This window comes from Setaria viridis, chromosome 5 (genome assembly GCF_005286985.2).
Source record: "Setaria viridis chromosome 5, Setaria_viridis_v4.0, whole genome shotgun sequence".
Taxonomy (NCBI): domain Eukaryota; kingdom Viridiplantae; phylum Streptophyta; class Magnoliopsida; order Poales; family Poaceae; genus Setaria; species Setaria viridis.
The window spans coordinates 30,348,907-30,363,257 of record NC_048267.2 but is presented as its reverse complement, the minus strand read 5'-3'; the positions used below and the strand labels follow the sequence as shown (position 1 = coordinate 30,363,257).

The 14,351-nt window shown below is 46.6% G+C and overlaps 2 protein-coding genes across 5 annotated transcripts; both read right to left on the bottom strand.

The window, feature by feature from the left end:
- Positions 1-2,002: 2,002 nt before the first annotated feature.
- Positions 2,003-9,297, bottom strand: LOC117858320 (probable isoprenylcysteine alpha-carbonyl methylesterase ICME). Of its 3 annotated transcripts, none has more exons than XM_034741364.2 (12): positions 8,727-9,297; positions 7,452-7,523; positions 7,220-7,289; positions 7,049-7,129; positions 6,888-6,962; positions 6,681-6,782; positions 6,157-6,294; positions 5,412-5,477; positions 5,182-5,322; positions 4,224-4,314; positions 3,110-3,274; positions 2,003-2,763 (listed from the first exon to the last, which is right to left on the bottom strand). In XM_034741364.2, the coding sequence occupies exons 1-11, from the start codon at positions 9,280-9,282 to the stop codon at positions 3,113-3,115; spliced, it is 1,554 nt and encodes a 517-aa protein (XP_034597255.1). In that variant the 5' UTR covers positions 9,283-9,297; the 3' UTR covers positions 2,003-2,763; positions 3,110-3,112. The 3 variants fall into 3 exon arrangements, with proteins under 3 accessions (XP_034597255.1, XP_034597257.1, XP_072149721.1); XM_034741366.2 differs by having other exon boundaries at positions 7,452-7,528; positions 8,727-9,055; XM_072293620.1 differs by lacking the exon at positions 8,727-9,297 and adding an exon at positions 7,637-8,653 and having other exon boundaries at positions 7,452-7,528.
- A 1,673-nt stretch (positions 9,298-10,970) lies between these two features.
- LOC117854722 (AAA-ATPase At3g50940) lies at positions 10,971-14,351 on the bottom strand. Of its 2 annotated transcripts, none has more exons than XM_034736950.2 (2): positions 12,520-14,351; positions 10,971-11,696 (listed from the first exon to the last, which is right to left on the bottom strand). In XM_034736950.2, exons 1-2 carry the CDS (start codon positions 13,510-13,512, stop codon positions 11,262-11,264), a joined length of 1,428 nt encoding a protein of 475 aa, XP_034592841.1. In that variant the 5' UTR covers positions 13,513-14,351; the 3' UTR covers positions 10,971-11,261. The 2 variants fall into 2 exon arrangements, with proteins under 2 accessions (XP_034592841.1, XP_034592838.1); XM_034736947.2 differs by having other exon boundaries at positions 10,971-11,746; positions 12,520-14,347.

Sequence of the window (14,351 nt, the reverse complement as noted above, 5' to 3'; positions counted from 1 at the left end):
GTATGAAGCATTTCCAATAGCAAGCTTCAAGTCCGGTAACTCGCGTCGTCTCAGGCATCCAATTCTTGTAAAAGAAGCAGCAGCAGCAGCAGCAGCAGCCAAGCTACACCGTGTCATCACTTGCTTCGACGTACTAAACAAGCCGAAATAATTCAGGCCACCTTTATTCCTTGCATATCAAGAACATATATTCTGCTGAGAGCTCTGCCGCTCTGGCATACTCATACTGAAGCGGCCTATAAATACCTCGTCCCGTCCGCTCCCATCGGGTCCAAAGCACCAAGCTAAGCTTCTTCAAGCAGTGTTACAGCAGTAGCACAAGAGCGATGGCATCCATGAAGGCCGCGAAGGTCACCGGAGCTGGAGCACAGGCCAAGGAGCCGGCACCCAAGCTCAGCGAGACGGCGACGAAGCCGTCAGCCGCCAAGAACGGCGTCAAGAAGAAGGCCGAGCAGAAGCCCCGGGAGCCGAAGAAGAAGGTATAACACTGTAGCTGGCATGGCATCGTATTGTTGCCGTTACCTTTGCTCTTTTCGTGATGATCACTAGCTAGCTTCACGTGAAACCCAGGTGAAGAGCAGCAAGCCCGCGGCATCCAAAAAGTGACGATGGAAGCTAAGAGAAATGGAGCTTGAGCGAGGGTCTCCGTGCTATGTTACTGTTATGAATTACGAATCCAGTCTTTCCATTCTTCTGTCTTTCATGATGTCTTGAACTTGTGCCCTTAGTCGGACAGGTCCTTGACTGTGTATGCACCCCTCATGTGATGAATACTAAAAATAAGACAGGTGTAACTATGTCGTCGCATTCATCTTCTCCCGAATGATGTTTTTGTGACCTGGTTGTTTGTTTGAGTTCCAATAAATACTTTCATTAGTATTATGACCTCGGCTGACACCTTTAACCGAGTAAAAGAGCTTGAGGTTCACCACTACTAACTACTATTACGCACGATGTGATAGGAGATTCAGAGGTGCAAACCAATTCTCACAGGGCTTGATCCAATGATCCCAAAACCCATATACCACGCTATAAGATGGAGTACCCGTGTCTTGTGACGTAAATAAATGTAAGAAATATGATCCCATTGGGTTATAGATTGTGCTTTTGGTGATTGAGTGACAATATTAAGTCTCCATCTGTGCAATTGATTTTGTAATTAGTCTATGCTTAATACTCCTAATTAGTATCTAAACGTTCGATGTGACAGAAAATTTTAGGAGATTTTATAATTAGTTTATGTTTAATACTCCTAATTAGCATCTAAACGTTCAATGTGACAGGAATTTTAGGAGCTCCTGGAGAGCCAAACGGGCCTAAGAATCATATGAAATTCACCGAGGGACCGTTTGCTTTTCAGCATGGCGTGTTCTGTTCCATTGCTCTTCTCCCGTTAAAGCTGAAGTCCGTGCATGTGTAGAGGCATACGTCTGGCTTGTCGATCAATGGGTGCAGCCTACCACCCGTAAGAGAAGAAGCTAGCACTCGCTACCTGCCCTGCTGCCCAGGATGCGCTGCTCCGGTACTACTAACCACTGAATGCCCAGAATGGTTCATGCGAGCTGCTAGCATGTATGGATAGCAACGACAGAACAAAAAAAAAAGGACGTAATTGCGTCATAACTTAAGTAGAACTACACAAGAAAACAAACACAAAATAAGATACGAGAGTATTAAGCATACTTACACGTGAAAGAAAACTAGAAAATAATCAAGAACAATAAAAGAAGCAAAACCAATTTATCATTACGTTGCAAAGCCCCATAAAAAATCTTCATGAAGTCGCAAGTCCCCATAGAAATCCTCAGGAAAGTTGCAAGCATGCATCAGAAACAACACTAGGAACGGTACATGCGTAGCAAACCATACTGCCAAAAAAAAGGAAGAATATGCACTAGAGTAACTTCCAAAAGAAAGAGAAAACTGAAAGACCATGCACTGGAGTAACTTAAAACGGAATATTCGGCTGCACACTTGCAACAATAGCCAGACGCATTAGAAAAAAAAAAGTGAAAATATATCCTGCTACAAGTATATCTCAGTACATCGTGAAGTTCAGCCAGGGACTAATATTCTAGCAGTGTTTGGCTGTTTGCACAAACTAGAATATTACAATATACATGCTTACAGGCCTTTGTGAGTTACGTAAACACAGAACCATGTGCAGCGTGGGAAAATAAACAAAGGAAACTAGAAAAGGATGTGTTTATTTCGATCAGAGAGCTGCTTCCTCTTGCATTCCTCCGTAGTCTTACCATACGTCCATACCTTTTACAAGTTACACAGACCTCCACAGGGGAAAAATGCCTGGAAAGATGAGGATTTTCGTTGCCTCAATCCAATCAAACAGCTCGCCCGAGCAAGAGCAACCTCTCCCTGTGAAGAAATATTCTAGTACTAATGTCCTTGTGTATCACACATTCACACGACATTACAGAAACAATGTTACAAGCCTGTATGCAATACAATATGCATCATTATGTACAGTTGCAAAAGAGAGAAGAGGATGTGGTTTCCAATCATGTTAGCTTCTTCTCATACTGCGTGCCAGCCACAGCCTACAAGTTTCGCATAGAGCATAACTGGGCCAAGGTGCAAGGAAAGATGAGGGAAGAGTTCTTTCCTTGATTGATCCAATCCAAATCAACAGCCCCGGGCGCCCTTTCCTCGTGAAGGCACAAAACCCACAGATGCAAGCTTGGCCGTGCTTCATACTAGATATTTTGCACACATCTGTGTTTAATATAATACCCGTATCCAAACCTTTTGAATAAATATAAGAAGTCTCATTAAAAGGGAAACAAAGTCTTTCAGGTATAAATAGTAGTAGTCAATGAGGAAATTGATCTAAATCTTGATCTTTATTCACTATATATGTATGTGGTTCAAAGCACTTATATTGTCACTTTCATATACAGAAACAGCATACTGAAATAATAGGAGAAACATAAAAGCAAATCTGGCATTCATCTACTAATGAGGAATCAAACATTCAGAAATTGTTTGTCAACTAAATTTACAAACCTTATACACAAAATCATAACCGTGAGAAACGTATGCCAGAGAAAAAGAGCATACGGCAAAAGCTTGAGGTGAGGGCAGCAAGTACCTACTAGAATGGACTTATTTGGCGGGCCAACTTTAATTGCCACTCAAAAACCAAGCGCCTTGGAGTTGGTGCTAAAGCAACCTTTTGACGTGCAATTGCATCATCAGCATGAATAACAGACAATACATCTTCAACCAATGGATCTCTTCCGCCCCTAAGAGGGTCCTATGGAAAGAAATAAGGAAACAAGATATTCAGTTATAACAATGCATACTAGGATGAGATACTCTAGCAAACCACAATAGAATAAATTCTGCAGCTATTTCCAGGCAGTTGGGTTAGTTCTGACTACACCAATTAAAGAAAGTTCAAGGAAAACATTCAGTAAGATCTTCTGCTTAATACCAATTAGTAGGAAATATGGCAATAAACCCGATACATGCATATCACTGGAGAAGTTTTGGCATTCATCAAACCTAAGTCCCAAATAGCAGTCAGTAGCTGTTCTTTTAAGGTTCCAGGGTAGAAGGATGTTCACAATGACACTCAAATATAGTTTACTCAGACTGAAAAGAAACCAGTAGCATTGTACGGCATATCAAGCTTCCCTCCAACTTTTCAAGCATGTGTTTTCATCAAAGTAGTTCACAATCAACCATGGTCTAGGACAAAAATATTTTCATAAGCTGATCAATTAACCTAAAATCAGCAATAGTTTGCTTGTGGAGAGGCATGTTATGAATCTCACCCTAAAGCCAAGAAACCTGTAATTTTAATCCAATCACATTACAAGAAAGCCCTACTGAGGAAAGGTTTTATGTAAGTGTTGGCAAGCCATTTATTAATGAATTAGGTAGCTGACTGCTTTCTTCCCATGTAAAATAATTGAGCCCTTCTACATAATCAACAGTGAGATCAATTCTGCCACACTAAAGAGGGGTGAATTAAAGAAATGACTGTAACACTAACACCCATAAACATTCAAAGGATATCCAGCAAGCTTAGTTAAAAAAAACAGTGAACCGATTTGCAAAAAAAGGAACCATTAATGCATCAATAAGTAACAGTATTAATTGAATTTACTGAACATCTACATACTTTCAAATACTAACAGAGCTTGAAAAGTCAGAAACAAGTACAAAATTAAGTCACTATCAAAGTTCATGCTATGAACCTGTAAGAAGATATCTGTATGTGTTTTCCCTTCATACAATAATAACCTTGCTTGAGCACCAACTTGATGGAGGACGTCGACAAAAGTTTGACTGCGCACAAAAGAAACAGAGTAACTGGTAACATGAAATTGAGAAAGGATTACAATTGTTACATGATGAATTCAAGCAACAGATCACAGCCAACAATATCAACCTACAGTAGAAGCAGAGAAATATACAAAAAGGGGAAGTTTTAGAGCAGTTGACCACAGAAAAAACAAGTAGCAAGCAATCTTATCATGATGGTTTTGCTCTGAAAATTTGACCCCTAATGCTATATGTGAGAAGACAATATTCTCATAAAACTCGGCAATCGACATTCTAGTCAAACAATACTTAGTTTAGCCATATTTATTGGAAGGAAATGTACCACCTTTTTGAGTGTAGAGAACAAAGGGACTTGGCCTTGTAGTGTTATGGGAAATTTTATGTTGGTTTTTATCGAGAAAAGTTGCACTTGATGTATATCAACTTTCCAGTCTGTATATATAAACACGATTTTGGTGTACAGGAAAAGGAATGGTAAAATTTGTAAAAGGAAAAAGAAGATTGCAGGAGCATCACAGCATTGCAGTATATTTTAGACACTTTAAAAGGGTACTTTTGTCCTGCCTCACCTTGCCACATGGCTTCATGTAATCTAACAAGTAAATTCTGTTTAACTGGTTTGTACAATGTCAATAACTACTAATTGATATTTCAGATTGGGATAACAGGCATCCAATTAGTTAAGCAGCTGTGGAGAAGTTTCCTTTGTTAAATTCAAGGGCTAAAAATATTTGGACAGACATAGGACTTCCTTTCGACACCACAGCATGGCAAGGCATAGACAAATCATGTCAACCATAACTCCAGCTTTACTTGAGTATTGTCCTTCAGTTTCCTAAACAAACATTTGTAGAAGGAATATGAACAAACCTAGCAGATGATGGTATGGAATAATCTCCAGTTCCATGCATAAGAACAATAAGTGGCAGAAGAGCTATGGTTTCAGCACTTGACGTCTTGGCGATGATTTCAGGAGAATAACGTGACAATGATTCCTCTCCTTCCATTATGCTGAAATTGCAGTTCATATGCTTTCTTAGTGTGATCTATGACCATTACTAGATAAATTTACCACTTCCACAGCATAGTCAATTTAATACCTGAGGAATATCGAGCGATAAAGACCACGTTCATGGAAATGGTCAACCAAACTATGGATATTGTATCTGCAAGAAAAAAACACTTTTGGTGATAAAGCCAAGTCATCCAGATGCAAAGCAATGATGATTTTTGGAGACTGATGTTTTCAGATTTTAGGAAGTTCTTACGTATGTAGTTCACATGACAAGGAAAAAGAGAGAAGATTTTCAATGCATTGACATTTTGAAGACTCAAAAAGGGCAATTGCATGTTTCCCCAGCATTACTTTGCAAATAATACCTTCCACAGAAGATACTCAATATGCTGAGTGAGGACAATATGTTTACTACCTCTGATTTCAAATGCAGGTCATTTTAGGACATCGAGACGGTCTCCAATATGATGAATTGCAATTTTTTTTAGAAGCATAATTTTTTGAAATAGAGAAAGTTATATATTATGAAAGTATTGTCCATGGCAAATCTAGTAAATTAACCATATGATGTAAATATATGTAACTTTCCATATATTGGTGAGTCCAATTAAGAAGTTTGGCCGACTAGAATTCTAAAATGACCAACATTTGGATTTTGAGGGAGTATCTGAATTTTTGGCTAAGATTTCAAGGAGAGCTCAAAAGGCATCATCCTAAAAAGTCTGAATATCTTAACAGCAGCTCAGCTCCCTGAAGCCTTGGACAGTTGTATTAACCCATGCCTCTCTGCAGGACTCAAAATATTCATGCAATAGAAGCTAAGATCTCACCCTCCAGATAAACCGAAGTATGCTTTTATTTGGGTAACACTCCAAGAAACAGGATGCCCCCCAGATTCTTTTACTGCTTGCTCCATGAGGGCACAAGCTGCAATATGTGCACCTGCTGACTGACCCATCAAGTAGATCCTACAGATTCACCATAAATACTAGTCAAGTAATTAAGTGCCAAAAAGGGACAAGAATTTGAATGCGCATATAGTCAAAGTTAACCAACTAAACACAGAAGGATATAAAGGTGCATCCTTAACAGAACTCACAAGGATAAGTAACTACTTCTGCTGCTTAAAGCTAGAGCAAATAGAATGAGTAAGGTTCTATAATAAACAGATGAGGTCAGGTTTTCTCCTCAGTGATCATCAATTATTTTATCAAACAAATTTCAATCAATAACCGCTGGCACTAAAGTGTGAATCACAAATTTCAAAAGTTACATACATGACAAATCTCAAAATGAAATTATAAAAAATTGCATGCCAAGTTTAATAGAGAAATTAAAGAACTTGCTCACTTACTGATTAGGGTCTCCTCCATAATTGGCAATGTTGTTACACACAAAAGAAATCCCCTGAGAAGCATCATTAACCATGTCGCCTATTGTACCTTGGGGGAAATTTCTGGAAGGAGTATTTGTATGTTGTGTCAAGCAAATAAGATAGAAAAATCCATAATCCCTTGTTGGTAATAAAAGAATATAGTGATACAGTTAAAACAATCAATACCTGTAATCAATGCAAGCAACTATTATTCCTCTCTCCGCCAATCGTCGTCCAAGAAGAGCACCCCATGCCTTGTAACTAAATTTAAGCCAAGTTCATCAATAAAGATAGCAACATAGGATTACAGTAGTTTTTTTTTTTCTTTCAGAATCATCAATACTAACCCAATAATCCATGCCCCACCAGTTACGAAGGCCACCACTGGACAGGGCCTACTATTATCTTCTGGTATGTACAGATCCAACCTGTATAGGGTAATAATCATTACGCTCAACCATGTATAGGGAACATATTTACCTGTTCTTTCAGCTTGGGGACTTTCAGGCTGCTGTTACCTGTTTCTGGGTTGTTCTCCATAGACTATACTTCTACGAACTTGGCTTGAGAAGAAATAGTAATATCCAACTGTAAACCAAGAAAAGGATTTTCAGAAACTACAATGATATCATGTTACTTTGAAAGGAGTCAGAGGTGTATGGTCCCTTCAAGGCAACCTCAAGCATATATATTGAAACAACAAAACATACTCTGTGAATATGATATGTTAACAGGTTGGCTTCAGTATACCTTGTATGAATCCTGGCATAAGTAAAATTGCATAGATTGTGAGTGCAAGGAGTTGTGACATCCATCGGTAGCCTATCCTGAATAATAGTAAAAAAGATAAGAAAGAATATAAAAAACACAACAGTAAAGCTATGTATCAAAGCATTCCAGCGAAAGGTGAACACTGTCGATGCGTCTTATCATACCATTCGAAGTTATCGAGTACAGGGAGTGTGTATAGGTCCTGTATATAGTGCTCTCACTTTCAATATTGGAGCTTGTGTACTTCTACAATTCTGCTATATACGAACACTGTCGATGGGTCTCATCATATCAAGATACACACGAAGCTATCCAGTACAGGGAGTGTACAGGTCCTGTACTCCTGTATATAGTGATCTCATTTTCAATATTGGAGCTTGTGTACTTTTACAATTCTGAACTTGGATCTGTACTCTTATTTTCTAGTGCCTTAACATGTTTCTAGTAGTACTTGTGCGGCCCTCTATCACGTATTTAATTGTCATAGTCAGCAGATGTAATTTTCTGAACAAGATGTAGAACTGGGTTTCCATGGAAAGAAACCGATATTTTATATCACCAAATTCAGCCGCCAGATTCAGGCAATCAGGAACATGCCTACTTCATTTGCCCCCATTTATCCAATCCAATACTAAAATCAAGAACAATGATTGGTTGATTAGCTGTTATTAGGACAAAAGCAAGTGGGCTGTATGACTAGTTAAATGTACAGCAGCATCACACTGCGTCAGCATGCACATGATTTTAAGATCAAAAAATATAATATGAAAATGAGATTTGCTGGGCAACAGCATATAGCCTGCACGCAAGGGAAATCCAGAAACGTCGAGGCCTTGTGTCATTGTGTGGCCCCCCGGAGCTTAATCTCAGCAAAACTACTCTACTCCCACGCCCCCCTTGTCGAGAAACTTCGACACGCAACTGCATCCAGTCTTATCAATCTCCTGTTTGCTTCTCGCGAAAAACTTCCTTCTCGACCCAGCCACGAGAGCCTCTCCAAACGTAGGCGGCTTTTTTCTAAAAGTAATTCGACCGTCGCCGCTGCAGGCCAGCAGCATCGAAACCATCAGCAACGCCCGCGCGTAGCATCGAGCAATCCGTCGCCCGTGCTTGACTAGCTAACCAAAATTGTTTCTGTCGAGGCGGGTTGACGAGTTAATTAATAATCCGATAGCGACCGGAACTCGTCGGAACGGGATGGGAAGGAGCTGAGGAGCGGAAGGAAGAGCGCGAGCGCGCGCGCGTGCGAATTACCCAAGGTACTGGAGGAGCGTGAAGGTGAGGCGCGAGACGAGGTACGTCTCGGAGGCGGCGTGGCCGACGTCCTCGCGGAACGACGAGGACTGGCGCCTGAGGCTCCCGGGCCTCGGGGACGCGGACTGCACGGGCGACGCGGAGCGGTGGCGGCGGCGGCCGCCGAAGGAGTCGCTCCGCGCCAGCAGCGCGCCCGCCTCCTCGACGGAGGCCCGCATTGCGATTCTCCGCGGAGGCGCGGTGGTGGTGTGGTGGGAGATTCGAATTCTCTTTTGGCCGGGCACGGGCGCGGGTGGGTTGGGGGCGCGGTGGAGCGGGCAAGCGAGCGGGGGCGTTGCGAGTTGCGACGAGGGCGCGAGGTGGTGGTGGTGGGGCCTAAATAGGGGAGGCGGAGCGCGGAGGCGAGGAGACGCTCGGGCGGGCACGACGAGGGACGCGTCACGCGTCTGGGCACTGGGGGCGCGCCGCGAGGGCAACACATGGCGGCCGCAAAGTTTTGTGTTGCTTCCGGCATCCGCATCCTCGCCTGCACGGCCATATTGGGTGGGGGCGGCATGGCGGGGGCTTTCGGTGCTCGCGTTTTTCCGTTTCAAAAAAGCCTGTCGGATCTTGAAAACAAGCTTGGACTCGATACTCGGTGATGTAAGCTTGACTGATTGAAATTGTGCTTCTCCCAGGATACGCTCCTGGGGTCTCTCTGGACTCTGCAACTGCGAACGGTAACAGCACAGGCACACAACACGTATGCCCACGGCTTGCGAGCGCTAGTGGACACGTGGCAGTCAGGCAGGAGTCCGCGAGGGCCGTGGGCACCACCAGCACACGAAATCGCGTTTCGATTCTCCGTTTTTCTCCGTAAAAATCGATGGACCAAACTCTACCAAAGAAATGGATTGATGGACCGAACTCGTACCGAAGGGTTGTTTTGCCTTTGATATTCTGCCGCTCTGTATGGGCGAGAATGGTCGGTGGAACGGGGCCGCACAGCTACGCCGGCAGCTGCCAAAGTCCGCCGGTGTAGGCTGCGGGCGTCAGACAGGATGAGAATCTCGCAGGTTCTGGAGCTGGCTGCTCTTGCTCTGTGATGTTCGTGGCCTGCGCGGAATTAGCTGGCTCTAGGCTGCGGCGCTGAACGCGGCTGCCGTCCGTTGATTTAGCGCCGTGATCCCAACCCCGCCCGGATACGTGCAGAGCAGCCGCGCCACGCGTAGGGCCCAAAGTGACTTCGAGGGAGCGAGCACGGCTTCCTCTGTCTGGTTAGCTCGTGTCGTGCCGGACCGTGAACAAGGAGCTGTTCGCTTCAGCTTATAAGCCGGCTGAAAAGCTGAAACGGCTGATTTGTTGTGAAAGGAAAACACTGTTTGGTGGCTGATAAGCCGGCTGAATAAGCTGAAGCGAACAGGCCGCAAGTCTTTTTGAATCGAAAACGTTGTGGAGCGAGAACGTGCTGAACGTCCGGGATCGGAACCAGCCGAGACGGAAGAGACGCGATCGTTCATGTCTTGGACCACCCCAACCGTGCCAGGGTAGGGTTGGGTCGGCTGGCCCTGGCCCGGGTGTTTTCACCGGGTCGAACCGCGGAACTAGGCTGGATTGGAGGCGGATCTGTGTTTTCATGCTCGCTTTCGATCAAAATCCTTGTTCGCAAACACATGGTTCTTTGCAATTTGTGACGCATATTATTCCAAGATTCCCATTATAATCTAATCCTAATTCTGATCAAATTTTCGGTGCCACTTATATTATTGAGAGAATCTTTGATCGAATTTGTCCGAAACAATATGCAGTACGTGTGTTTCATGCAAAACGTGCCCATTCCGGTTGCTCAAAGTCGTTCCGACTCTTTTATGTTTCCTCTATTTGAAGTAGTCGCTTGTACTCTGATTCGGCTGCTTTTGGTACTTCATGAAAAATGGGATATCAACGTTCTCAAAGAAAAAAAAATGAGGTTATGAGATCGAACATGTTCTTGCATTGTTGCTGAGCTGTAGTAACATCTAACGAGCTCAATGTCAGAGCTCTTCTGTGTTTTCGTGCTCCAATTTTCGATCAAACGCCCTGTGCACGAACGCATGGCGATTTGCAATTTGTGTCGAATATTATTCCAATATGCTCATTTCCTACCTAACCATGAAATTTCCGATGTTATTGTCGGTGCAACTTTATATTATTGAGAGTAATTTTGATCGAGTTTGTCCAAAACAACGTGTAGTACGTGTGTTTCAGGCAAAACGTGAGCTGTAGTAACATCTGCCGAACCCCAAGTCAAAAGCTCTTCTGCTAAATTCAGAAGTATCTATAATTCGCGCGAGACGTAGGGGCCTAATCAAACGTGTCAGTGCTATTTGTCCACAGAAATTTTTCATGCTGACATACTAGTAGACACAAGTACACAACAGTAGTGTTTGTACACGTACCACGTAGTAGGCCGCCCTTACTTACCGCCGGCCCCGTCCTGGCCCGCGCACTCCACCGCGGCCGCGCCGGCCCGACCCGCGCCCCTGTCGCCGCGAGACACCCAGAACGATCTCCTCGTCAAACACCACCCGCCTCGCGCTCGCGGCACTCGCGCCTCGCCCAGGCACCGGCACCGGCCGCGGGCGGGGCCGCCTCGGCCCGACGTGCAGCTTCTGCTTGACGTACCCGCCGCCGTCCTCCTCGACCCCGGCCTTCCGGTCCCTCAGCAGCTTCGCGGCAGCCTCGAGCGCGGCGTCGGCGTCGTCCGTGGCCAGCATCCTCTCCGCGATCTCCGCGGGCGCCGCGTCCACCTCCCGCAGCAGCGCCTCGACCTCCGGGAACAGGGGGTGGCCGTCGTCGACGACGCCGTGGTACGTGGCCGCGAGCTCCTTGAAGGCGCCGAAGCCGCAGTAGCCCATGTGGATGTGCTTGTCCATCCGGCCCGGCCGGAGCAGCGCGGGGTCGAGCCGGTCCATGTGGTTGGTGGTGAAGATGAGGATGCGCTCGTGCCCGCTGCAAGACCAGAGACCGTCCACCATGTTGAGCAGCCCGGACAGGGTGACCTGTATCGCGCGGAACACGAACGGCGGCGTTGGCAGCGACAGAGTTGTTGGTACTTGGTACACTCAATAATTTGGTTCTAGTATGTGCAGTCTGTTGTTCTACCGTGTTGTAGTGGGCAGTGGCTATGAAGTGTACATTGTGAAATATAAACGGCACGCATGCAGGGGGTGTTTGGATATGAGGTGTTAAACTTTAACAGTGTCACATCGGATGTTCGGATACTAATTAGGAGAACTAAACATGAGCTAATTATAAAATTAATTGCAGAACCCTGTGCTAATTCGCGAGATGAATCTATTAAGTCTAATTAATCCATCATTAGCAATTGGTTACTGTAGCACCACATTGTCAAATCATGGACTAATTAGGCTTAATAGATTCGTCTCGTGAATTACACTCCATCTGTGTAATTAGTTTTGTAATTAGCCTATGTTTAATACTCCTAATTAGCATCCAAACATCCGATGTGACAGGTGTTAAACTTCAACACTTGGTTGCCAAACAGGCCCTTAGTTTAAATTTTGCTGCTGCTTTTGTTCATAAAGCTACGATGCGAGCGACACGACCATAGATTTCAGAAAAAGTTTGGCTTCATCTTATAAAATTGTGTATAAAATGTTATCTTCTCAACCAAGGTTCTTTGCCTATAGAGGCACTTGCCTCCTATTTAAAATTGCATCCTTTTCTACGAATTTTTTTTCGTTGGAGGTCTCGTGCTAACTGTGGAAGAGTGTACTACGCCTTGTTCCTCCTGAGTACCGAATGGACTAACCTTGTGATGCTTGGAAGATGGGATGTTCCCATCGAAGCCTCCGTCAGCTTCCCTCCTCCTCGGCGCCGCCGCCAACGCGCAGTCGACATCCTCGACCAGCAGTATGGACCTGTTCTTCATCCGGATCAGCAGCTTCCTGAGCTCGGTGTTGGACCGGACGGCGCCGAGGTCGAGGTCGTACACGTCGAAGTGGAGATGGTTGGAGATCGCGGCGACGAGGCTGGACTTGCCGGTGCCGGGTGGCCCGTGGATGAGGTAGCCCCTCTTCCACGCCCGCCCCGTGCGCCCGTAGTACTCCCTCCGGCCCAGGAACATGTCCAGGTCGCCCACCACGTCCTGCCGCAGCGCGGCGTCCATGGCCAGCGTCGCGAACGTGGAGGCGTTGCGGAGCCTCACGGGCCGCCACTTGCCCCACTCGTTGCTGTAGAGCTTGGCCTGCCTCTGCTCCCGCGCCATGGCCTCGACGCGGGCCATGACGAACGGCAGGTAGGCGCCGAGCACCAGGTCCTTGTGCCGCCCGTCGAAGCTGAGCCTGAACGCCTCGCCCGCGCCGCCGCCGTCCGCCCGTCGCCGCCCGGTGCCGCGGCCGCCGCTGAGACGCCACTTCAGCTCCGCCCCGCGGAACACGTCGACGACGGCCGTGCCGGGGCGCATGGCGAGCGTGATCTGCTCCGCGCCGGCGCCGCGCGGCAGGCTGGCCTTGACCACGGCCGGCGCACCGGCCCGCGCCGCGGCGAGGAGCGTGGAGACGTACGCCCTGGCCGCGAGGAAGACGCGGTTGTAGAAGGCGCCGTCGAACTCCTCGATCACCACGGCGTGGCGCCGGGCGGAGGGCGGCGGGAGGAGGAGCAGCGTGCCGACCAGGGGCCGCGCGCCGGCCGGGAGGACGTCGGCGACGAGGCGGCGCAGCAGCATGGCCGCGGCCACCACGGACGTGGCGGCCGTGATGGCGCTCTTGCACCGTTCCAGCGCTCCGTTCGCCGGGGATGCCATTGCGCGCGGCAGCTGTCGCGGATCTGATCTCCGTGGTTGCTCTGATTAAGTTTCTGCTCGGAGCTTGGGATTGGTTGCACTAATTGAAGGAAGAAGGAAGAAGGAAGACCCCATTCGTCAACGTGTGCAGAGTCGGTTCGAAGGAGTTGGTATTGGATCACTCGCTGTCGCTGTCACTGTTGTCCGTGGAGTTGGTTGGCGCTGCGTCGGACTCAACTCTAAAAGTTCACTTAAAATTGTTCAAAATCTTAAGGGAAAAATAAAAAAATTACCTCCAATAATTCTTCCATCCTTCCTGTAAAAATATGCAGACGTTAAATACACCTCTATCGTCCTGCATATACGCCGTATATCGGTCCTTCAGCGATCCCGCATCCCGCGCTCTTTTTTTCTCACTCCCCTCGTCGACTCCAACCTCATCTTCGTCGTCGACGCCGTCCTCTCCCTGGGCCTCCGTGCGCCTCCGCGACGTTTTCTCACATATGAATGGCACGCATCGTGTGCTCGGCGGCGGCATCTTCCATGAGGCACCGCGCCGCCGTCTCGCTATGGCCGCTCGCCGCGCAGCCCTCCACGCGCGCCTTGTTGCAGCTTGCATTAATTGATCTCGTGGGGGAGGACGGTGAGGCAGAGGTAGGAGGCCAGCGGGTCCATTGGAGACGGCCGGCTCGAAGGCCACGGCCAGACGCTTGTGGAGGCGGGATTAGAACGAGGGAAATCGAATTGGTAAAAAAAAAATTGGAGGGGAAACTAGGATGAAACTCATTACGCACCTAAAGAATAGATCTGCAACAACGAGCTGTCGGTGCTCCCATGAATTATCACGATGCTACGGTGCT